Consider the following 24,356-nt stretch of genomic DNA (forward strand, 5'->3'; position numbering starts at 1 on the left):
TTCAACTTTGTCCACATCTTTCTTGGGTTCTGCGCCGGTTCTGACCTGCTGGAGCGACGCGGTTAGGCCGCCCCGCTTACGAACCGTCGGCTCCTGCCCAGGTTCCGCTTGGTGCTCCTTTTCATTGTGCTTGGGCGTCGGCGCTCGCTCGGTCCTCTGGTAGGGCGTTCGGAATTTCTGGAAATTCCGGCGTTTCCTCAGCTTCTGTTTACTAGGCATGGTCGGAGTCAGCTCACTGCAGGTCTGAGTGAGAAGAAACTCCAGTCGGGTAATTGTGGGTATGCTATGGGACGGTAGGACATTCCCCCCATGCGACCACACAACCCAAATGACAAACATTTAGTCATTCTATGCAAGGCCCTTGACGTCTCTGTCATCAGAGGTATGAAGGCACCTTACTCTGGAGTGATGATGACGTCACGTACAACTCAGCAAAAGTGCTCGTGAGTAACACAGCAGAACAGATTGGTTTAAGCGTTAAAAGTCATATTATACACAACGTGACATGCAAATAATTTTTTTGTGCATGACCTACTAGTGCACAACATTTATATTGTGTTGTTGTATATGTCGTATTCATATGAAAAATATGCATTGAAGAGAAAAAGGATTTAGCTGATCAGATGAGAGAGAATACATTACAAATCACTTGACTGACACCAAGCGGCTAATAGGTGTAATTGCGAGACAATGAACTAGTCCCAGTTCAAATGATTGGACGTCTATCGCTGTCAATGGTAGCCAATGAGTTAATATTTAATAAGAAAAGGTGAATATATTTCTTAATAATAGATGCTAACATAACATTATTAGCAATAAGCACTCAAATAAACAGAAATAAACAACAGTAAACATTTTCAAATGCATAATCCAAAAAAACGAAATTATATGTTTTGTTTAACAATAAATATGTACATATGAAGACAATTATAAACACCTCTAAAATGACCAGGAAATTCAAAGAAAATACCAAAACAATGATGCGTGATTCAATAAATACAAAAAAATTCTGATAGAAACTATGCAATAAATATATTTAAATCAAACTACTGTGATTAAATTAACTCTCCTAAAATAATTTCGCAGTCTGTCATTACAAAAGCTTATTAAACTTAAAGCTCATCAAACTTTCCAATTAAAAAATTTAAAAAAAAATGGCAGTGAATGAATTTATTTTTTTAGATTGGACGTCTATTACAGTCAATGGGAGTGAACCAGTCAGTAGCACTGGAGTTTGGAAGAAAAAAAAAATGTTTTTAGTGGGATAAACACTAATGTATTTAACTTTTGGGATTAAATAAATTAGGGCTGCAGCTATCAACTATTTTAGTAGTCGATTAATCGGTGAACTAGTTCGAATAATCAAGTAATCGAATGAGGAACATAAAAAATTAAAATACCTGAGCTCAGCCTCAAACAGTAGAAAAAAAAAATCAATAAATGAGGATCTATGTACAACAAAAGAACAATTGGCTAACTTGCATAGCAAAAGTCTGCTAGCTTAAATGCTGTAAAATGCTTAAAAAAATTTTTTTTTTACTATGCTCTTAACAAATGGTTCAGACACGTATTCCCACAAAAAACGGCTAAAAATACAAGCTCAAACAAAGACTTAGCTTATGTTGGTCTTAACAGGGAGCAGCTGGATTCATCCATGTGAAATGGGCAGACCCGACAGCAGTGTATCCCCACCAAATCAATAAAACTAAATGCAAACACTCTCAAAATAAACCATTACAGCGACTTTAATTAAACGAATACTCGAAGCAGCAAAATTTTATTCTAATCTTTTTTTCTAATCGATTACTCGAGTTAATTGTTGAAGCACTAAAATACATATGCTCGAAATGTTTTGTTTTTCTTAAATAACATGGTCCATACCTGACCCCTTGCTTCTACTGGGTCACGTTGAATAAGGTGCTATTTGTGAAAGTGGACCGTTAAACCGAGGCTTGTTGGACCTTTTAGTTTTCAAATGTGTTTTTGTGTCATTGTGCAGTCTAGCTGCAGGGAATTGCCTTATAATACACAGGCACTGTAAGCAAAACAACGCTGTCTTTGTAGTAGCCTAGTAGTAGTACATAAACTATCCAGCATGTGTGTGTACTTCCATTATGCGCACCTTGTATGGAAAAATGCACGATCATGACAAATTTGGACTGAAACAGCTGTTTTTGGATGGGAAAAACCTAAAAAAGATCCTCAGCACCCCCTGCTGTGAGTGACTTCCAGCGCCCCTGGAACCAGTTCAAACTTTTATTTGATTCTGCCACGTGTTCTGAGCTGAGACAGCGCTTCCTCCACCTAAAACACAAAAACGCAAGCATCATTAACGGGTCGATTCCAAAAAATGCGGTTTCGTCACTCACGGTGATGAACCAGTGCGACTGCGGCCCGTATCTCCGCCGCGCGCTGTCGTTCATCTTACTAGCAGGCGCCAAAGCGTGAAGGTGGAGGTGCGGCACAGATGAAAATGGAGGAACGTGGAAGCCCAACCTGTACTTAAAGTGGGAATAACTTCATACATCATTTCAATTTTAATGTAAAATCATTTCTTTTTACCTCACGTCGTTGAGATCTCGCACTTTATTTTTCTCTAAAACGTTCCTTCCCATCTCAGCCATGCGCTCCACTGTCAAAGCACACATGTCACAAACATGTCATTGCATGTAAATGATTTTCCAATAAATGAATTTAAAGGGGAAGTTCAAAAATTTTTACATAAAGCTTAATCTTTGAGTTAGCGGGGGTTTAATGTCGGTGGGCTTGATTTCAACAAATTCAGTGCAGTTTGTTAGCTATTTGTTTGAGGGCTCCTGGAGTGGCTAAACTAGCGCGAGGCAATGGCACCTGTTTAGCATACCAATAAAAAAACAACATATGCACGCATGAGAATCACCGATGACCCATGCGATCAATAGTGTTGATATGTTTTTAGGACAAAATTATTAAAACATTGCATGTCAATACTTCAATACTTGTAGTATGAGCAGCAACATTTGTAATCCAGCAGCTCTGCAGGGAACAGGCAGTCTGGGCAAGGTGAATAAAAAAATGTAAAATTTGTCATGATTTAATCTAATTAATTTTTAATCCCACCTAAAATTATCTTAAAATCCCCCTCAATTTCAGGTGATTTTCATTTAACTCATTGGCTGCCATTGAAGGCGTATAAAAAGTTATTATGATCTGTCATGATTTAATCTTTTTTTAATCTCACCTAAATATTGTTGAAATTTACTCTAAAATTCAGGAAATTTCCATTCAATTTAGTTGCTGCCATAAACACTGAATATAAAAAAAAAATTTTTGTCATTCTTTATTCCAATATTTAATCCCACCTAAAATTTGCTGAAAATCAATTTCAGGTAATTTTGTAATGATTTAATCTGATTCCTAATCCCACCGAAATATTGTTGAAAATTACCCTAAAATTCATGGAATTTTCATTAAACTCGTTGGCTGCCATTGAGGATGAATAAAAAAGAATAACTATGATCTGTAATGATTTAATCAAATTTTTAATCTCACCGAAATATTGCTGAAAATTACCTCAAAATTCAGGGAATTTTCATTTAACTCAGTTGCTGCCGTTGACGGTGAACAGAAAATTAATCTCATAATTTAATCAATATTTAATCCCACCTAAAATTAGCTGAAAATCACTCTCAATTTCAGGTAATTTTCATTTAACTCATTGGCTGCCATTGAGGGTGAATAAAACATTAATAACTGATCTGTAATGATTTAATCTAATTTTTAATCTCACCTAAATATTGTTGAAAATGACCCTCAATTTAAGGGAATCTTCATTTAACTCAATTGCTGCTCTTGATGGTGAATAAAAATTAATCTGTCATGATTTAATCCAATGTTTAATCCCATTTACTGAAAAATCACCCTCAATTTCAGGTAATTTTCATTTAACTCAATAGCTGCCATTGAAATTGAGTAAAAATAATTATGATCTGTCACTATTTAATCAAATTTATAGCTCATCAAAATATTGTTGAAAATAACCCTCAATTTCAGGTAATCTTCATTTAATTTAATGGCTGCCATTGATGGTGAATAAAAAAAAAAAATCTGTCATGATTTAATTTTTATTCCCACCTAAAATTTGCTGAAAATCACCCTAAATTCAGGTCATTTTTTAAAACTCAAATGCGGGCGGGTAAAAAAAATTAATGACTATGATCTGTCAGTGTTTAATCTAATTTTTAACATCACAAAATATTGTTGAAAATTACCCTCAATTTCTGGGAATTTTCATTTAACTCAAAGGTTTCCACTGAAGGTAAAAAAAAAAAAAAAGATTTGTCAAAATGTATTCTAATTTTTAATCTCACTTGAAAATTGCTAAAAAAAAAAAAAAAAAAAATTCAATTTAAATTAATTTACATTTATTTGAATTGCTGTCATTGAAAAATTAATTAAACTTATTTTTTTAATTTTAATTACCAGATTAAAATTAATCTGTCACTATTAAATTTTTAATCCCACCTAAAACTTTATGAAAATCACCCTCAATTTCAGGTAATTTTCATTTAACTCAATAGTTCCCATTGAAGGTTAAAAAAAAAAAAAAAAAATCTGATTTGTCAAAATGTATTCTTATTTTTAATCTCACTTAAAAATTGCTGAAAAAATATTCAATTTAAATTAATTTGTATTTATTTGAATTGGTGTCATTGAAAAAATTAAAACGTTTTTTTAAAAAAACTTTAATTAACATATTAAAATTAATCTGTCATGATTTAATTTTTAATCCCACCTAAAACTTGCTGAAAATCACCCTCAATTTCAGGTAATTTTCATTTAACTCAATGGTTCCCATTGAAGGTAAAAAAAATTTTTAAAAATTTGTCAAAATGTATTCTAATTTTTAATCTCACTTGAAAATTGCTATTAAAAAAATATTCAATTTAAATTAATTTACATCTAACTCACCAGCAGAGCAATCATTTGAACTGTCTACCACTAGCAATGGATTGGACGTCTCTCGACGTCATTGACAGCTAATTATTTAAGTGACAATCACAGACTGAATTAAATTTTTAAAAAAAAACGTTTCTCACTCACCTGTAGGAATGTGTTCTGCACGCAGCGCTTTACAATTGCTAATGTGGGTCCTGGTTATGACGAGATAATGATGGCCAGCACCCGGCTTCACATCCCGGAAGCACAACAATTCATCATCCTACACACGATCGAGAGTCTAGAAACACGTCAAAAGTTCTTTTAAAACTCAATTTACTTACACTAATGAGGATTTCGGTGTCAGTTTGGCTTTGGACAATCTGGCAAAAAGAACATTCGTCGTCGTCGCCGGCGATTTGAGTCGCCATGAGACGATTTTAGAGTCGTCAATCGAGGAGACAAGTCCACTGCTAGGACGAATAATCGCTGATCGAGCTAATCGAACGAGGTGCGTTCAATAAGCCTCGTAAATTCCAAAATCGTAAAAATCAATTTAGTTTGTATTAATGCAAATATAGTTAGTCCATTACAAAGTTTTACAGTAAAAGAAGCAAACATGAACAAAAACAATCTTGATAATTCTACTTATTTATTAATTATAACTAATAATAATAACAATAATACAACAACAAACAATGCAATCAAGTGGTTATGTTTTTAGAAACAAGCTAAATTTTGGTTCATATAAGTACAAGTAAAGCGTGCAATAAGGCTTTTAAAGTGTAACAGAAATTTCGTCTTCATGGTTCATTCCCATTGACAGTGGAAGACGTCCAATCCATTCCCACTGAAGCTCGCATAGCCACTAGATGGTGCTCAAGCACCTTCCAACAAAACACCACCTAAAAATTATTGCACATAAAAAAAAAATGAATAAAATACTACGTTAACTAGGTTTACAATGGGCAGATGTCCATGAAGGAATACTTTTTAAGCGCTCCCTTAGTTTTTTTTCCTAGAAAAAAACAAAAACAAATAAAGAATGAGAATTATACAAAATCCCACATTTTAAATAATGTGCAATGGACACAGGAAACCAGTCGCCTATCTTGAGCGGCCTGTCACTCACATCTACAAAGGACGGGGTTCCAGGTATGAACTTAAATATCATGTTTTCCTGGATCTCACTGGCCGGGGCAAGAACATGGAGGTGGAGGTGTTCCACTGAAATGTATGGAGGTTGATGGAAACCAATCCTATAAAATGGACATATTCATCAACACGAATACTTTCGGAATGGTCAAGATTGTTCAATTGAAAAGCTTTTTATTTACGCAATATCCGTCATGTCTGCGACTCCTTGATCCCGCAGTACGTCTCTCCCCATTTCAACCATCTTTTCCACTACAAAACAAACATTTGTTTATGAAAATATGTATTTATTAGGGGTGTCAAACGATTAAAATTTTTAATCAATTAATAATAACTAATCGCAATTAATCGCAATTCAAACCATCTATAAAATATGCTATATTTTTCTGTAAATTATTGTTGGAATGGAAAGATAAGACACAAGATGGATATATACATTCAACATACAGTACATAAGTACTGTATTTCTTTATTATAATATTAAATGAACAAGATGGCATTACCATTATTAACATTCTGTTAAAGCGATCCATGGATAGAAAGACTTGTAGTTCTTAAAAGATAAATGTTAGTACAAGTTATAGAAATGATATATTAAAACCCCCTCTTCATGTTTTCTTTTTAATAAAATATATTATTATAATATTATATTATATTATTATAATAATTTATTATATAAAATATAATAAAAATAAAATTTTCAATCAATAAATAAACTAGTAGCCTGCCATCAGGGCCGGCCCAGGCCATTTGGGGGCCCTAAGCAAAATAATGCAAAGGAGCCCATATTTTTGGCCCACCATTTCGTCACAGTGTACTGTGGAACCCATACATGCAATCCAACCCATACGTCCATTGTTCCGTTTTCCCCACGGAAAGGGGTTGACCACGGTGTCTAAGGAATTACTCAGCTCACTTTTCCACTGTTTCTCTTTTCCTCTTTATTTTGCTTTTTGCAGTTTAAAATGTCAGGCAGGAACAGGATTAGCCATAGCAGCAATAGTGGTAGTCGTGGCAGCAGGTAATAACCTGAACAATGTTAAATACGCAATTTCAGTTCCCCAAACAATGTTTTGATGCATATAATAAACCAACAATTCTCCCACTTACTAAATACTGTCCTGGTAGCATAAACACCACAAATGTGTTAACAAGCATATCACCAATATAAAGATTATATCAAACTACACAATTTCATTTAAAACAGTTTCAATGTATTCAGTGAAAGAAACATGAGTGATCCATAAATTATTAACAAATTAATAAATTAACACCATCACCAACACACCAGCAGCATCAATGTAAATTAATCAATACTTGTTATAAAATTTAAATTCATTAATTTTCTATTTACGTTTCAGTAGTATAACCGTATTTACATCAATTCAAATAACCCAGCGCCAAACTATACAATATACAGTCCACTCTACGTGGACTACAAGTCCCATAATGCCTTGCGGTACCAGGAAGTCACTCGCGGCTGGGTTAAACCCGCTCTCACGGCTTACATTTTACCGAGCAAATGTGACGATCAAGGCACGCGGTACATTAACAAATCCAAATAACACAATCCCCAATCATCACCGCATGTGAGTATGGCATTTTGATGACTTTGCAAACATCGCAACAAAGTTAAAATGACAGCTCGGAGACGCTCGCAAAGCGGTGTCATCAAGTAGCGTAAACTGCGAGTTTGTTAAGTATAAAGCATTGAATTTTAACAGATAAAACAACATCACCCACAACATAATGAAAACGAAGTTGGCTGTACACCGGGTCAGGACTCACTACTTTTCGTGCTGAACCACCGCGGCATTTGACTTTTCAAACGTGATAAGCCGATCATGTGACACGCACGGACATTTGATCATGTGCCACGCACGGACATTTGATCACGTGTCAACGATGTCACCCACGAACATTTAAGGGACCGCTCGCTAAACTCCTCCGTTTGCCATTGAGGGCAGTGCAAATACTGTGAAACAACAATGTAGGACCTTAAATTGAATTTTTCTAAATATTGGTACAGTGTATATGCACATCCCAAACATCCATATTTTGTATATTAATCAGATTTTGTTGCACTGCATACTTCAAACTTCTCACCCCAAATGATTGTCAGTACTTACAGTAGATAGCACCAAACCTTTTTCTAAAAGAGGGAAGAAAGAAGTTAAGGAAGAACTTTTATTTTTTTAAGCTTGTAATCAAGTCTCAAAACTCACAAAAGTCAAATAAAGCAAACTGTAGTAAACAGAATACAAATTAAACAATTGCCAGATTGGGGGCTCCCTAGTGGTCAGGGGCCCTAAGCAGCTGCATAGTCTGCGTATAGGCTGGGCCAGCCCTGCCCGCCATTGTTGATGTCAATAATTACTTACACAATGCTTACACAAAACTCCGAAAAACACAACAAGTACACCTTTCACTCTGCTGTCATTTTAATCTGTTTGAGCGGGGCATTTGTGCGTTAATTGCGTCAAATATTTTAACAGGATTATTTTAAAAATTAATTACCGCTCGTTTACGCGATAATTTTGACAGCCCTAGTATTTATAAAAGGTTATTTGAGGCACGCCTACCTAGTGTGATGTGTCCTTCATGCAGTGAGAAGCAGTTGACTATGTGCTCGACGGGAACGACCAGGTAGTGATGAGGGGCGGCTGGGAAAATGTCTCGGAAACACACCATCTTTTCATCCTGTCGGGTGGATACAGATTGTCATTGAACGCACCACAGGACCGAGTAAAGTTTCGGATTTAGTGTTATTTTTGCACTATAAGGCGCACCTGACTATAAGCCACCACCCACAAAATGCGACACGAAAACGGCATTTGTTCATAGATAAGCCGCACTGGACTATAGGCTGCAGCTGTCCTCTCTGTATTATGGGATATTTACAACAAAATATATAACTGGTAATGCTTGACAGCGGACTTGATCATACGACTGTCATAAGACAAAATGAACCAACATGAACCTTTGAACCAATTGGCTGCAAAGCTGTGTTTCCTCAATAAGCTTCATTTGCCATCACTGCTCCCTTGGGGGAGACACTCAATTTTGTCTGCCACCTGCTGTAAACGCTGTTGTTGTCCAACATGCCTCCTAGCATGCATTGTAGCACTACAGATGTAACTAACAAAATTCATGTTCTATGCTTATTATTTCTTCAGTTACTGTCCCAGTTTTTTCATTAATTGCTAGTTAAGGTATTTGGTAACACTTTATTTGACAGTGGCGCTACAAGACAATCATAACTATGACATGACACAGTAATGAGCATTAATGAATGCTTATAACTAGAGCTGAAACGAATACTCGAGCAACTGGAGTTTAAAAACTGATCCGAGTAATTTTATTCACCTCGAGAAATCGTTTATTTTGACAGCTCTAAGCATCACGTTTTGCTCGGACTATTTTTAATGCGGGACAACGCGCTGAAGTCACGTGCGTAGAGGAAGAAGCAAAAAAAAAAAAAACATCAGCCGACAGCCGCTACAAACGACGCCGATGTTGCTAAATACTAGCCCGCACGATGCTACGTCGATAGCAGGTAGCGTCCGATGAGTCTCATAGAGATCACTTGTATGTTCAACTAGATGCGAAATGACAGACTCGGCCGCGTCTGGGCAGCGTTAGTAAACAGTAAAGCAGTAGAGTGCTAATAAAGAGCGCTAAGCGCTAATAAATAAGATTAATGTTATTCACTAGCTCACGTAACGTTAGCCCTGCGGAGGGCGAGGTTTCTATTATTTATAACCACTGTCGATGCGTGGCTAACGTGTCTTACATACAGATTTTATTTAATCTGTAAAAAAAAAACAGCGCTGTAGAGTGATGAGGGTGTAAAATAAAAACTCAATAATGCTATCAATTTTAGCTTAGTAGTCATTGCTGGATAAAACACCAAGTAGCACTGGTCCCTAATGTGCTCCAATGCAGCCTGTATCATACATTTATTTTGAACACTGCAAAAACTCAAAATCCTATCAGGACTTACAGTTTAGACTAACTTAAAACTTAACTAGAACTTAAAAATGGCTTGACACAAATAGAAATTTAATTGAAACGTGGGGAAAAAACTTTTAAGTGATGTGTGTTATCAAGAGTAACGGCATTTTTAGTTATATATACATATATAAATATATATATATATATATTAAAAAATAAAAATAAGATCTAAAGGTTTTTTGAGTGAAAGCAGTGAATTAGTCTTTTTTTTTATTCTAGTTACATCTGAGATGCAATTGTTGGCTGTTTTCAACAATATACATCGAAAATAAAGACATTGATTGACTGAAAATGGTTCAAGATTAGATGAAATATCTTGTTTTCTCATGTATATTTATAATTGCTCTTCACCTAAAAATGTTTTATCCGATTACTCGATTAATCGATAGAATTTTCAGTCTACTCGATTACTAAAATATTCGATAGCTGCAGCCCTACTTATAACAAATTTATTTTAGTGTTATCTGGCAAATTATCTCTTTTGAATGGATGTAAAAGATCCAAACTGGACATAAATGGAGTTAGGAACATAATTTGTTAGATGACACTTAATGACATCTGTCATAAGCGTTCAATAATGCCCATGATAGTATCATGTCATAAATATGACCGTGTTATGACAGTCTTATGACCCCACTGTTACATAAAGTGTTCTCAAATACCATAACAAGCAATTAATAAACAACTGGAACAGTAACTGAATGAATAATCAGCACAGAACATGAATTTTGATCTGTAGTGCTGCAATGCATGCTAGGTGGCATGTGTTGCCTATTAACCCAAATGGATCAACAAATAAGGACTATAAGCCACAAGATTCAAAATGGAGGAAAAAAGTAGCGGCTTATAGTCTGAAAATTATGTTTTTTGTTTTGTTTTTGTTTTTTTACACTAATAGGGCACTTATTAACTCATTGACTGCTGTTGATAGTGCTAGACGTCCAATCCAAGCCAACAAAGGTTCATTCGCCACTCCCAGTCAAAATGGATTGGACATCTAGCGAAGTCAATGGCTCTGAAACATGAGCATTCACAGCCAGTCTTCCAAGCAGTGGCGGAACAAATGTGGAAAGGGCTCAGGTGCGAAGAGTATGAACGGGCCCCCTGAGGTGAATGTCTGGCACCTGCTATTGGTTTTGAGATATTAACAATTCTTTTATTGGTCAATCTGAGGTACACCACCAGCCCCTCATTTTGTTTCAAAATGGCTATAAGTGGTGTCAATCGTTTGTGCTTCGTTTGTGCTGTAAACAGTTTTGTTTGTGCTTTGTTTGTGCTGTAAACATTTTCGTTTGTGCTGCTATCGTTTTTGAGATAGTGTGACATTATTTTTGAGTGATGATGTCACACAGCCCCGTTCATTGCAAAATGGACAAGAAATGGTGACATTCATTTATGCTACGTTTGTGCTGTAAAAATTGCTGTTTGTGCTGTTATCGTTTTACAAATATTGAGAAATTAATTTTGAGTGATGACGTTGATCGCATCAGCTGACGAAGTGTACCAACTCTCTCAATAACGGAGGTGTGTCCCAACAACTAGCGTAAATGTCGCACAAACGAAGAGGGATGGGTGTGCGTCCCCTCTTCCCATCTCTGAAGGGCAGTTGATGGGGGTGCGGGTGGCCCAGGGGACCACCCTTGATCCCTGGGGGTAAGGATGGCCCCTTTGCTGGGCCGCGGGAGGAGGGATGGTCCTTCCCCGGGCTGGCTGGGTGGGGGCCGTGGTTCTCGGGTGGCTCCCGCTCATCTGTGTGGCTGTCGCATGTTTGATGGGGCTCGCGCACATCTGGATGTGATTGGGCGCGCTCGGGTGAGGGGCCTCGGTGCCAGGATTGGCGATGGGGCAGCGTAGAGTCGGTTGCCAACGGGCTTACACTCACAAGGGATTCACACGATTACTGGTTTCTAGATCACAGAGCTGATTTGTGTACAGTCCACTCCTCCCAATCACTTATCTTATAGAATGCCCACCCCCTTCTTTCCTTGGTCAACAGGCCCCCCACATTGTATCAAGCGGAAATACATCTAGCTGACGATAGCAACAACATATTCATAGTTAGTGTAGGCTTTCAATGTATTTCTTGTTGTTGTTTGCGTTTCTTTTCTTGTGTTTCTTTTCTTCTGTTCCCCCACAACTCCTTCCTGTTCGCTGGTTTGTCTTAATAAACAAGATATGTTGAATGATCACAATGGGAGTATGTCATACTCCAATGTGAAACATTAAAAATGGTCAGACCAACCAAAGGCATGGAATTAGTTAAATACTATGACCAAAAAAAATACTTTAGTTACTTGTAGCTGTAACCATATGTATTTCTGTGTTTATTCATTTTAATCCATTAAATTTAGTTTTTTATTAACAATGTTTTCATTTATAAATTAATGAATATATTTATTTAACTATAATAACAATTGACAATATTTGCTTATTTCAATTAGCAAAAATAGTCACTTGTTCTAAGAAAGGCTACAGTTCTTCAGTAAGTGACAACTTTTAAATAGCTATTGATTTTAGTGACCGTTGTCCCTGAAAAGATTAACGAAGTTTAAATGAACGCACCATCGTGGCTATTTTGCGTTCCAATGGTTGACACTTCATACTGTGGCGAATTTACTATTTTCACAGTAAATTTACTTCCATAACATCCTTACTGTTGTTGAAGCAAAACTAAACTACAGTCAGTGAACGCACCACACAGCAAATTCCAGTAAACATATCGGCATTTTCCTTTACGTGGTCTTAGCATATCAAGACATATCTTGAGTTACTTTTGTCTGCGTAAACAGTTATAGTTATTGTCACTCAAAAATGTTATCCTGAAAACGTAAGAACCCCCGAAATTAAACATTTCAGTCAGTTTCTGTCAAAACCGGCTTGGAATAACAAACTTAATTCTTCTTAAAATGAAAAAACGTACCCTTTTTAAAACTTGCGCATCTTGGTCTTCACCTCTGGCAATCATACAGAAAATACAACAATTTATATGACAGCTGGTGCAACTTAGGTCCATTTTTGCCTCGTTTTAAATCGAAACTTCATGTTTCCGCGTTTCGGACATAGCATGACGTCATCGGAGCAAAGATCGTTTCTTCTAAAGACGAACTTCAACTCGTGTTGTTCCTCACAAAATCCCTTCTCAACACTCACAATGACATTAAATCAGTGCTTCTCAAATATTTTGTTACCCCCCAGTAAAATAGTTTCGCGCCTCCCCAACTATTTACAATAAAAAGTCACATATAAACTGTAAAAATACATTTAAGGTACATTTTTTGACCATTTGATACTAATGACAATGACAATGAGTGTTTTTTGTTTCCCATCATTCTTGAGGGGAATTCTAAATCAGGCTGCTTAGGCAATACTTTTCGCCAAGATCGTCATCCATTGAATATGGTACACCCGCCGGTGTCGTGCCAATGTAGTTACCCCAGTCAAAAATTGTATCCCCTGGGCGGAGCCATTGGAAGTAGATTTGTGTGTTTATTATTCAATCAAAAAAAAGTTGCTTCAATCAAAATATAAATTATCAACCCCCCAAAAAGTCGCTTCAATCAAAAAAAAATTTTTTTTGAATGCAAAAATAAATCTGAAACTCAAAAAATATTTTTTTGATTGAAGTCAAGTTTTTTTTTTTCGATTGAAGCAACTTTTTTGATTGAAGCAATGTTGGTTTGTGTTAAGGCCACAGTTTGGCTAGGACATTTTTGTCTTTATTATTCGATCAAAAACTAAGTTGTTTCAAAAAAATATATATTTTCAAAGTCAAAAATCACTTCAATCAAAAACAAGAAAAATTTCAATCATAGAAAACGTTTTTGAATGTGAAAAATATTTTAGATGAAAAAGTTTTCTTTGTTTGAAGCAATCCTTTTTGTGTTCGGGCCATATTATGGGTAGGACATTTGTGTCTAAATCATTCAATCTCCAAAAAAGTTGCTTCAATCCCAAAAAATAAATTAAAAAAAAAAAAAAAAAAAATTCAATCTAAGAAAAAAAAAATTTTGAAAAATAAAATTGCCCTACTAATGGGTTTTCCCATTGGCAGTGTATCAAATACTTGTTCTCCCCACTGTATATATATACACACACACACACATATATATATATATATATATATATATATATATATAAACTTCTGTCTTATGTCTTTAAGTCTGAGGTTCTCTCTAAGTGACATCTTGATTTTTTTTGACACAGTAAACAGACTGGTCTGTCTCGTCTACCACTGTATTCAAAGCCAAAAGCTACATACGCTTTGTCATATTTCCTCGTCTTGGCTCTTCACATCTCCAGTGCTCTTTGCTGTGTAGTCCTGTTTGGTTCAAAAATACTACACACTCTGAAAATGAGAGTGTCACTGCCACCCACTGAGTGGATGTGCAATTACACTTTGTTCTAATACGGCAAAAAAAGTATGTTTCCCAAGCTCACATTTGCCACTCCCGGCATTGTTCAGCACCCCACTATTTGAAAAGTACTGCATTAAACACTTCCAATGTCAACATTTCCATATATCTATACCACATTTATTCATGTTTAATGTAGTTGCAATAACAACAACAATAAATAGATCCCTCACTCACAGAAGACAGCAGTTTTTGTATTCACAAATGATAATACTTGGGTCGCATTCACAGTAACAACTATAACACAAGAGCTCATTTACGCACAGGTCGCTATAACTGGCATTGGTATGGCATAGTATATCCATGCACTTACAAAGCAGTGTCAGATACACATCAAATTACTTTTTAGTGGCATGTCAAGAGTGCAGCGACGCCCAGCGGGTTGGTTCCCTTTTTGTAGTGGTGTCAGGATAACATTCAGTCATAATTTAGGTGCCTTTAAATCCTCTATCTAGTGCAAAAAAGTGACAGAAAAGGGGGGGAAATATCTTTGTATAGTGCTTATTGGCTTGCATCAGTCACAAAATATATATACTGTAAAGCACGATATTTCTATAAAAGTACAAGCGTAAAAAAAGTGGTGCTGCTCGTAGAAATAGAACGAAAAATGAAAGTAAAAAAATGTCAAATCATATGAAACGGAACCAATATTTTGGCGTGGAATGGAAACACTTTGCGGTTACGTTGAGGGAACGTCAGTCGAATTCAAAATGAGGCAAGTGCAGCGTTTGTAAACAATGATTCAACAAATCCTGAAGGGGAAAAGGACGAATCTCAGCTTCCTTTTTCTAGGAATTTACATCAAGCATCCACTTTCCGTATGATTATTTGTTATACATTCATACAATGGCTATTAGTTTAACCCAGTGATTCCCAACATTTATAAATTTTGTCTGGTGCAACGGTGACAGTGAAGGCACCATGATGCGACCAATGGATTTTTTTGGCTAGCGCTGTTGTGATTTAAAATAAAGATTTAAACAAACAAACAAAAAATATGATCCGTAACGAATTAATCAAATTTTTTAATCTCACCCAAATTTAGCTGTAAAGGCCCCATCAACGTAGTTATTTTTAATTGAAATGAAAAACTCAATTTGAGTTATTTTTCCAGCGATTTTGAGTGAGATTAAAAATGAGATTAACTAGATTAATTCCTTTTCCACCCTAAATGGAAGCTAATGAGTTCAAAGTAAATTACCTCAAATTGAGGGCGCATTTGAGCGGTTTTGAAGTGAGATTAAAAATGAGATGAATTAGATTAAATCATTACAGATCATAATTATTAATACATTTTTTTCCACTATCATTAATACCAAGATGCGACCTATGGATTTTTATGTCTAGTGCTGTTGAGATTTAAAATAAAGATTAAACAAACCAAAAAAATATGATCTATAGCAAATTAATCTCATTAATCTAAATTTTTAATCTCACTCAAATATAGTTAGAAAGGCCCTTTAACCTTAAATTAATTTTAATTGAAATGAAGCTCCAATTGAGTTATTTTTTTCAGCAATTTTGAGTGAGATTAAAAATGAGATTAATTAGATTAATTCCCTTTTCGCCCTAAATGGAAGCTAATGAGTTAAATGGTAATCACCTCAAATTAAGGGCGAATTTAAGCAGTTTTGGAGTGAGATTAAAAATGAGATTAATTAGATCAAACCACAACAGATCAGAATTGTTATTTCATTTTTTTCACTATCAATCAACACCAAGATGCTACCTACATATTTTTATGTCTAGTGCTGTTGATATTGAAAATAAAGATTTAAGCAAAAAAAAAATATGAGCTGTAATAAATAAATTTAATTAAATTCATTCTTAATCTCACCTAAATATAGCTCTAAAGGCTGGAATTTGAGATTATTTATAATTCCATTTTCACCCTAAATGGAAGCTAATGAGTTAAATGGAAATTACCTCAAATTAAGGGTGCATTTTAACAGTTTTGAACTGTGATTAAAAATGAGATTAATTAGATTAAATCATAAAAGATCATAATTATTCATTCATTTTTTCCCCACTATCAATCAATACCAAGATGTGACCTACGGATTCTTATGTCTAGTGCTGTTGGGATTTAAAATAAAGATTTAAACAGACAAAAAAAAATAATAAGATCCTTAACGAATTAATGTAATTTATCTCATTTTTAATCTCACCCAAATATAGCTGTAAAGGCTCCTCAACCTAAAGTTACTATTAATTGAAACAAAAAGCTCAATTCGAGTTATTTTTCCAGCTATTTTGAGTGAGATTAAAAATAAGATTAATAAAATTATTTCCTTTTTCACCCAAATTGGAAGCTAATGAGGTAATTGAAATTACCTCAAAACAAGGGCGCATTTTAGCAGTTTTGAAAGTGAGATTAAAAATGAGATTAATTTGATTAAATCATTAAAGATCATAATTCATTTTTTTCCACTATCAATCAATACAAAGATGCGATTTAGAGATTTTTATGTCTAGCGCTGTTGAGATTTAAAATAAAGATTTAAACAAACAAAAAAAAAAAAGATCTGTAACAAATTAATCTCATTTTTAATCTCTCCAAAATATAGCTGTAAAGGCCCCTCAACCTTAAGTTACTTTTAATTGAAATGAAAAGAACCTAAAATTGAGTTATTTTTCCAGCAATTTTGAGTGAGTTTAAAAATAAGATTAGTTTAATTCCATTTTCACCCTAAATGGAAGCTAATGAGTTAAATGGAAATTACCTCAAATTAAGGGCGCATTTTAGTAGTTTTGAAGTGAGATTAAAAATGAGATTAATTAGATTAAACCATTATTGATGAATTTTTTTTTACTATCAATGGCAACTAAACAAGTCCACATTTTGTGACATTTTCATGATGTTTTGACTCAATTAAGCAGGAAACACTGGTTTAACCTAAAAGCTTTTGCGAGCTCCAAATGTTCCTTCCTGACAATGTTGTGGCAGTAAGGCAGTGCATGCAGCTAACCGAGCGAGAGCGATGACCAGAAGTCCGGGGGCCTCGCGGAATATGAAGTGTCATTTCAGGCAGCTACTTGAAACAGTTTTGGAATCGAGAAAACGTTTGGGAAAACAGGCGGCGGGAGCTACTCGAAGGTCCACACCTCCAGACTGTGGATGTTGAAGTCCTGCTGAGAGGAGAGGGGCTGGTTGTTGAAGGTGGCGCATTTAGTGGTGGTGCCTCGGTACAGCTCGGCATCCAGCCAGAGACCCAGATGACCGCTGCGGCAGTTCAGAATTTGAAGAAAAACAACAACAATGTAGCTTAAATAAATACATGACTTCCAAAAAACACTTACCCTCCTCCTCCCATCTGCAATGAGTCAATATTGCCTTTGACAAAATACGAGTTCTCTCCTGTCCAACGGTACACCTGCAAACACGCAGTCAAAAATACAGTTGGAGAAGGTTTCCATGTGAAAAAGATGCTAATGCTAATAAAAACACAAACAAACCTGGATTTCAGGACAGAAGCTATAGAGGAACGTCTCGCCAGTGCCGTAGCAATGTTCGCTTATTCTGAAGGGATGAGTGGAGAACGCCCCAAAGATCTGCAAACATGAAGTTTTAGAATGTTCCGGAGATTGCCAAATCCGTCCAAGTTTGCCCAAAATGGCTCACTGCGTGTCATAATCAGTGTTGTTTTTGGCAGCACTCTTAATTTTTGTCCTCGCCTTTTGGACTAAAATACTTATTAGTCGTAGTCATATTTGAGTAATTTCATAATGTTTTCGTCTTTGATTAGTTTTAGTCGACAGTTATTCAAAATGTTTTCGTCTATAAAATTCAAACGTTTTAGTCCATATATAAAGGTTTCCAACAATTTTGAATCAACACAGACAGACGAGCACATATTGTAACGTCTACAAGAACAACGCCAACCTTGTGACGACAATACACACTAAGCAGGAAAAGCAGTACTTTATTTTCAATTGAACCTACCCATAGACTTCATAATATAGAGTTTTAAAGTCTTTAAATTACCTACAAGCCACGAAAAAAAAGTGTCCAAGCGTTTAGACTTTTTGACCAGAAAAGCTAAGTGGCTCTGCTTTGACTGGTCAGTGTTTTAAGAGGACGCGCGCCATTCTGAAGCTAATGCTAACATCAATGCTACACTAACACTAAAAGTTACATTTAGCGTCTGATGATCACTTAGTACAGACATTTAAAGGCTAAAGCAATGTTGCATTCAGGTAGTCCCTGGGTTATGACATAACTCACGGGATTTTGACTTTACGACGCCGGACTCTCATCCGCCATATTGTCTTCAGTTGTTTTTTTGTTTGTTTTTATGTCGTGTAAACAGTACCTTATTCTACCTCCCAGAATCATATTTACATTACTTTGTTAATATGACATGTTCTGTCCTCACTAAACGTGAAGTTTTTCAGCTTAACAGATAGCAAACAAGCCAATTGTGGTCTTTGAAGCTTTTGACTTCCTTCACTTTTGACAATTTGTAAAGCTGTACCACACATATGTACAAAACGACATGCATTTTACCAATAAAACACTTGACACAAAACAATTGGGGCTCAAACGTCCATCTAGTCCAGTGGTTCTTAACATTGCTAAAAGTACCGAACCCCACAAGTTTCACATATGGATTCACCGAGCCCTTCAGATTTAGATAATAAAGCAATTTTTTTTCAAATTCAAAAGCGATATATTTAAGCTAGCAAGCCAGTAAGCAAATGAGCAAATTCCGATTCAATATTCTTCACATTTTGACAGCAGGTTTTATAAACAGGTCAAAATTTGAAACCACACTGCCTATTGGTCTGTTGTATACCCTCATGCCAAGTGGGAGTCAACCTTCCACTGAGCAAACCATCCCATCAGATCGAGGACTACCAGTTAAAAGAAATGGATTAAGACATTAAACTCGGAGCAAACAAGTCCAAAGCCTGGTCTACTTTGCCAAGATTTAATCTGCGTATGACAATAAGGCTCTGCGTTTCTTTAACTTCGCCGAACCCCTTAAACTTACTCAGCGAACCGCTGGGGTTTGATCAAACACATCTTAAGAACCACTGATCTAGTCTGATCAATACGTAAATTTAGTAGAATAAATTAGCCTAATTTGCCTATCTTAAACGCTACGAATGCTAACGTATTTACAACTCTCATAGCAAATCGCTCACACACAACTCTACAAACTGTAGCTCTAAACTTATTTACAAATGTATACACAAACACATTAGCTGAAACAACTTACAGCCTTATGTGGACCAAACCAGAGTGCAGCTGTCCTTTATCCATGTCACACGAGAGTCTGCTCCTCAGTCATAAGGCGACAGTCCAACCAGAACCAACAGAGGGCAGTGTATCCTCCATCATTAAATAAAATACAATACTTTTGGACTTTTTGGATAGTTATTTTGAGATTTACGAGTATTTAAAGAGTTAATTCCGCGAAATTTACGCGGACGTACTCCATGTACAATATGAAAATGACAGAATGACAGAAACGATGTTGCATTTTCGTCTCGTTGTCGTCTCGTCAGACAAATTGGCATTGGTTCAGTTGTGTTCTAGTCTCCCAAGCCATGTTTTTTTAGCTCGTCATCGTCGACGAAATATTTTCGTTATCGTCATTGTTTACGAAAACAACAGTTTTCATAATCTACCTGATTATCCAGGTCTTTGATGACCAGCAGAACCGGATTATCCACATCAAGCAGATTCCGGTAGAGCGTCTTGAGGCTAGTGCCGTGTTTTACAGTGCTGTAGACTAGCCGCCACGGGTAACCCTGAACCCGGGCCGGCAAGCGACAGGCCAGCTAAACGACAGAAGAAAAACAATCACGTTAAGTACTGAAATTTTCTGACTATAAACCACTACTTTTTCCCCATCATTTTGCATCCTGCGGCTTATAGTCCAGTGCTACTTATTTGTTGATTTATAGTTAACACTTTATTTGACAGCGGTGTCATAAGACCGTCATAATCATGACTTAACACTATCATGAACATTACTGAATGTTTATGACTTATCATTCAGTGTTATCTGGCAAATTATGTCTCTAACTCCATTTATGTCCAGCTCGGATCTTTTCCATCCATTCAAAAGCGAGATCATTTCCCGGATGACACTAAATGATATCTGTTATAAGCATTCATTAATGCGCATGACTGTGTCATGTCATAATTATGATTGTCTTATTGCGCCACTGTCAAATAAAGTGTTACCAAATACGATAACTAGCAATTAATGAAACAACTAGAACAGTAACTGAAGAAATAATTAGCACAGAACCATAGACTTCCCAATGGTATTGATAGGTGAATTCGACCAGCCACTGCACAACGCCTTCAAGAAGGGGGGGTCATCCCACAATCCGCTTCAGTTATTCGCAGTCGGTCGCAGCGACACACGCTGCATTCTAACGCCGGATTTAGGATAAAAGTACGAAAGCTGTACCGCATACAAACAGGAAGGATCTTCTCAGGAGTGATTAGTTCGTGGATTCAAGATAATTATTATATTTTTCGTACGTATTTTGAAATGTTGTGAAAAAAAAACAATGGCGCGACTGCAATGGCATCATAGTTTGTAATGTTTACGTAAAATAAATGCTAACTGCCCAGTTCTTTGCTCTTTTAACAAAGAATCCAGACGGTTTTACTTCCATATCTATAAAGAATTCAGGGACTTAAGCATTTATTCACAAGAATTTCAACGTAAAAAGCTCTTTTTTTGGGCTAAGGCAGCGGCACAGTGTCTTAAAAGGAGCAGCACATTCGACATATTTATGTTAAATATGGTAAATGCCCATTTTTTTTTTTTGCTTTTAACCAAGAATTGAGACTGTTTTACGTCCATATCTGTAAAGAATTCAGGGACTTAAGCATTTATTCACAAGAATTTAAACATAAAAAGCTCTTTGTTGTGGTAAGGCGGTGCCACAGTAACTTAAAAAGGAGCAGCACATTCGACATATTTATGTAAAATATGCTAAATGTCAGTTTTTTTGCTTATAACTAAGAATCGAGACTGTTTTACATCCATATCTATAAAGAATTCATGGATTTAACCATTTATTCACAAGAATTTTCAACGAAAAAAAGCTCTTTGTCTGTGTTTCCACTCAGTCAGCTTTGACGGAGATAGGCTATTAATCGGCCCCGTGCCCTGTCAAACCTTTATGAAGTCTATGCACAGAATATAAATATTGATTGTTATTTACATTTGTAGCACTGAAATGCATGCTAAGAGGCATGTTGGACAACAACAGTGTTGACAGCAGGAAGATGACTGTCTACCTCAAGGGAGCAGTGATAGCCAAATGATGCTTCTTGAAGTAATGAAGCTTTGCAGTCAATTGGTTCAAAGCCTAACCGTGGTTTCATTTGGTCTTATGATGCCGCTATCAAATAAAGTGTTACTGGTTAATATCTTTTGGTGTAGTGTAAATATCCCATATACAGTGAGGACAGCAGTGGCTTATAGTCCAATTTCATGTCACATTTGGTGGGTGTTGGCTTATCATACGATAATTACGGTAGGTAAAATTTGGCGATGAATGGGGTTTATAAGATACAGCGAACATGGTACCTTCTCTAAATGTGTGTCCTGCAATAGATAGCTAGCGTCGCTCATCAACGGCAAGCCGTCCGCAGCGAGTTCGCCGTCGCAGCTGCCGAAACTCTGCCTCCGCTTAGCCTCGTCGATGGTTATGATCTGGAAACAAAAGCGAACGATGACTAAAACGTCTTACGAGATGAATTCGGATCTAATTTTTGTACCTCCCAACTACACGAAGCAGGGTCGCCGAAGAAATTATCGATCATGTCTAGCTCGTCCTTCTCCACCACGACGAAGCCTTGCTCCCTCGCTTCCTTGCCGTAAACGTCGGGAGACCATTGGACAAAGAAGGCGTACAAGTGGTCCACTCTGAAACAGATTTCAGATTTTTTGGTTTAGGTTTAAGCACTCATTTGTAGAGTATTCACATCTCACCTCTCCTGCGGTACAGCAAACCAGTATTCTGGTTGCTTTCCCAAGCTACCGAAGGAGTACGCTGGGCTGGACGTCATCCCCGTGGCGAATGACTTCCTCATGGGTTTTCCCACTTTGAAGCACAGGAACATGGGTGGGTTCTTGCTCTTCTCTTCAGAGGACAAAAGCATGTCTAGGAAAAGAGGAGTTGTTAGGGTACGGCTTCAACCGAATCATTGCGTTCCTAGATCCCTACCTTCGATCGGAGCCTGAATCCTTTCCATCAACCACGATTTGACCTCGGCGTCGTAGCTCTTTCTCCGTTTGTCCTGCTCGCTGAATTCCTCCGGTCTCAATGTTCTCGGAGGATCCTCAGGAATCTCCGGCGTTGCTTTCTCGCCCTCCATCGAAATTTTTGAAGTCTCCTCTTTGGTTGTGTTCTCTAGCGAGGACTGAATGGACTCTCCCTCTTCAACTGAGCTATTCTGGGCTAATCCTTCATCCTCGTCGTCATCTAGTTTCCCTTTAATTTTGCGAAGAAGCGGCTTGTCCTGTGCGTCCTCTTCGCTTTGGGATCTTTGGGTGATTTCAGGAGTTTTTAAGGGTGTTGCTTCCGATTCTTCAGTGCTCCCGTTGATTGTAGGCTCCAATTCGGTGAAGCCTTCATCTGATGGAGATTTGTCGGTCTGTTCTCCTTCCGTACTGACTGCCATCAGACGACGTTACAGGATCTAAATTCGCGTCTCGCATTCGGACAAACTTCTCGAAACAACTTCTAACCTGTTTCAGAGAGAGCCGACTCCAGGTCATCCAAGATGATAGGCTGCTTAGCATCCAGCGATTGGTAGCGACTGAAGGGGTTCAGATCCCGCTCTGAGGGCAGCTGCTCCCACTCGCCGGGCCTGTAGACAGGACACAGATCCCGGGGTAGGTCGCTGTGGAGGCGGGGATGGGTGGGGGACAAATGAGGATGAATATGGAACGGTAAAAAAACAACGAAAAAGAAATAAGGCCCAACAGAAATGACAAGAACAGAATAAAGCAAACTGAAATCAACACAAAGTATGATGTCAAAAAAGTACACGAAACTGGGAGAACATGTTAAAAAAAAAAATGGATGACCAAAATTCCCTGTGGTGATGATTAAAAGGAGAACATGCTTAACTTATATGTTATGTATTTGTTTTCCCTTTTTCATCTAAAATAAGGAATTGGGACAGCTCCTGGTGTGGTGATGAGTTTCCCACTGTCCTGTTCTTCCATTGAATGTGTGCCAGTCTAGAAAACTATTGCTTTAGCAGGTGTTTCCTATCTTTGCTAACATGCTTAACTCATATTTTATGTTTTTGTTTTCCCTTTTCCATCTAAAACAAAGAATTGTGACAGCTCCTGGTGTGGTGGTGAGTTTCTCACTTTCCCGTCCTTCCATTGAATGCGTCTGTTAAGAAAACTATTTCTTTAGCAGGTGTTTCATATCTTTGCTAACATGCTTAACTCATATGATATGTTTGTTTTCCCTTTTCCGTTTAAAATAAGGAATTGGGACAGATCCTGGTGTGGTGGTGAGTTTCTCACTGTCCTGTCCTTCCATTGAATGTGTGTCTGTCTATGTAGAAAACTATTCCTTTAGCAGGTGTTTCCCATCTTTGAGTACATGCTTAAATCATGTTCTGTTTTTTCCCCCCAGTTCCACCCTTTTGCTTTCCCTTTTCCATTTAAAATAAGATATTAGGGTGCATCCTGGCGACCCACTGGTTCTCACTGACCTGTTCTCCCATTGAATGTATCTGTCTTAAAAAACATTCCTTTAGCAGGTGTTTCCTACCTTTGCTTGAATGATTAACTCATATGTTATGTCTTTTTACCCACTTCCACCCTTTTATTTTGCATTTACCATCTAAAATAAGGAATT

General features: G+C 36.8%; 3 protein-coding genes across 7 annotated transcripts in view; all 3 read right to left on the reverse strand.

Moving 5' to 3' along the window:
• Positions 1 to 489: 489 nt before the first annotated feature.
• LOC130907303 (adenosine 5'-monophosphoramidase HINT3-like) lies at positions 490 to 5,858 on the reverse strand. Of its 2 annotated transcripts, none has more exons than XM_057822204.1 (5): positions 5,262 to 5,858; positions 5,083 to 5,167; positions 2,563 to 2,632; positions 2,370 to 2,496; positions 490 to 2,304 (listed from the first exon to the last, which is right to left on the reverse strand). In XM_057822204.1, exons 1-5 carry the CDS (start codon positions 5,346 to 5,348, stop codon positions 2,257 to 2,259), a joined length of 417 nt encoding a protein of 138 aa, XP_057678187.1. In that variant the 5' UTR covers positions 5,349 to 5,858; the 3' UTR covers positions 490 to 2,256. The 2 variants fall into 2 exon arrangements, with proteins under 2 accessions (XP_057678187.1, XP_057678186.1); XM_057822203.1 differs by having other exon boundaries at positions 492 to 2,304; positions 5,083 to 5,200.
• A 77-nt stretch (positions 5,859 to 5,935) lies between these two features.
• Positions 5,936 to 13,172, reverse strand: LOC130907971 (adenosine 5'-monophosphoramidase HINT3-like). The gene is made up of 4 exons (XM_057823537.1): positions 13,007 to 13,172; positions 8,655 to 8,772; positions 6,255 to 6,324; positions 5,936 to 6,176 (listed from the first exon to the last, which is right to left on the reverse strand). Exons 1-4 carry the CDS (start codon positions 13,097 to 13,099, stop codon positions 5,936 to 5,938), a joined length of 522 nt encoding a protein of 173 aa, XP_057679520.1. The 5' UTR covers positions 13,100 to 13,172.
• A 1,177-nt stretch (positions 13,173 to 14,349) lies between these two features.
• LOC130907293 (nuclear receptor coactivator 7) overlaps positions 14,350 to 24,356 on the reverse strand; it is a 59,686-nt gene continuing 49,679 nt past the window's right edge. For 3 of the 4 annotated variants that reach the window (XM_057822189.1, XM_057822188.1, XM_057822190.1), the window contains exons 9-17: positions 23,225 to 23,379; positions 22,701 to 23,150; positions 22,466 to 22,637; positions 22,252 to 22,399; positions 22,061 to 22,186; positions 20,133 to 20,285; positions 17,955 to 18,050; positions 17,799 to 17,872; positions 14,350 to 17,721 (exon numbers count right to left, since the gene is read on the reverse strand). In XM_057822189.1, the coding sequence (XP_057678172.1) occupies positions 17,586 to 17,721; positions 17,799 to 17,872; positions 17,955 to 18,050; positions 20,133 to 20,285; positions 22,061 to 22,186; positions 22,252 to 22,399; positions 22,466 to 22,637; positions 22,701 to 23,150; positions 23,225 to 23,379 (1,510 nt within the window). In that variant the 3' untranslated portion in view covers positions 14,350 to 17,585. The remainder of the gene's footprint in view (positions 17,722 to 17,798; positions 17,873 to 17,954; positions 18,051 to 20,132; positions 20,286 to 22,060; positions 22,187 to 22,251; positions 22,400 to 22,465; positions 22,638 to 22,700; positions 23,151 to 23,224; positions 23,380 to 24,356) is intronic. The other variant, XM_057822191.1, reaches the window with a different exon arrangement.

This window comes from Corythoichthys intestinalis, chromosome 19, assembly GCF_030265065.1.
Source record: "Corythoichthys intestinalis isolate RoL2023-P3 chromosome 19, ASM3026506v1, whole genome shotgun sequence".
Taxonomy (NCBI): domain Eukaryota; kingdom Metazoa; phylum Chordata; class Actinopteri; order Syngnathiformes; family Syngnathidae; genus Corythoichthys; species Corythoichthys intestinalis.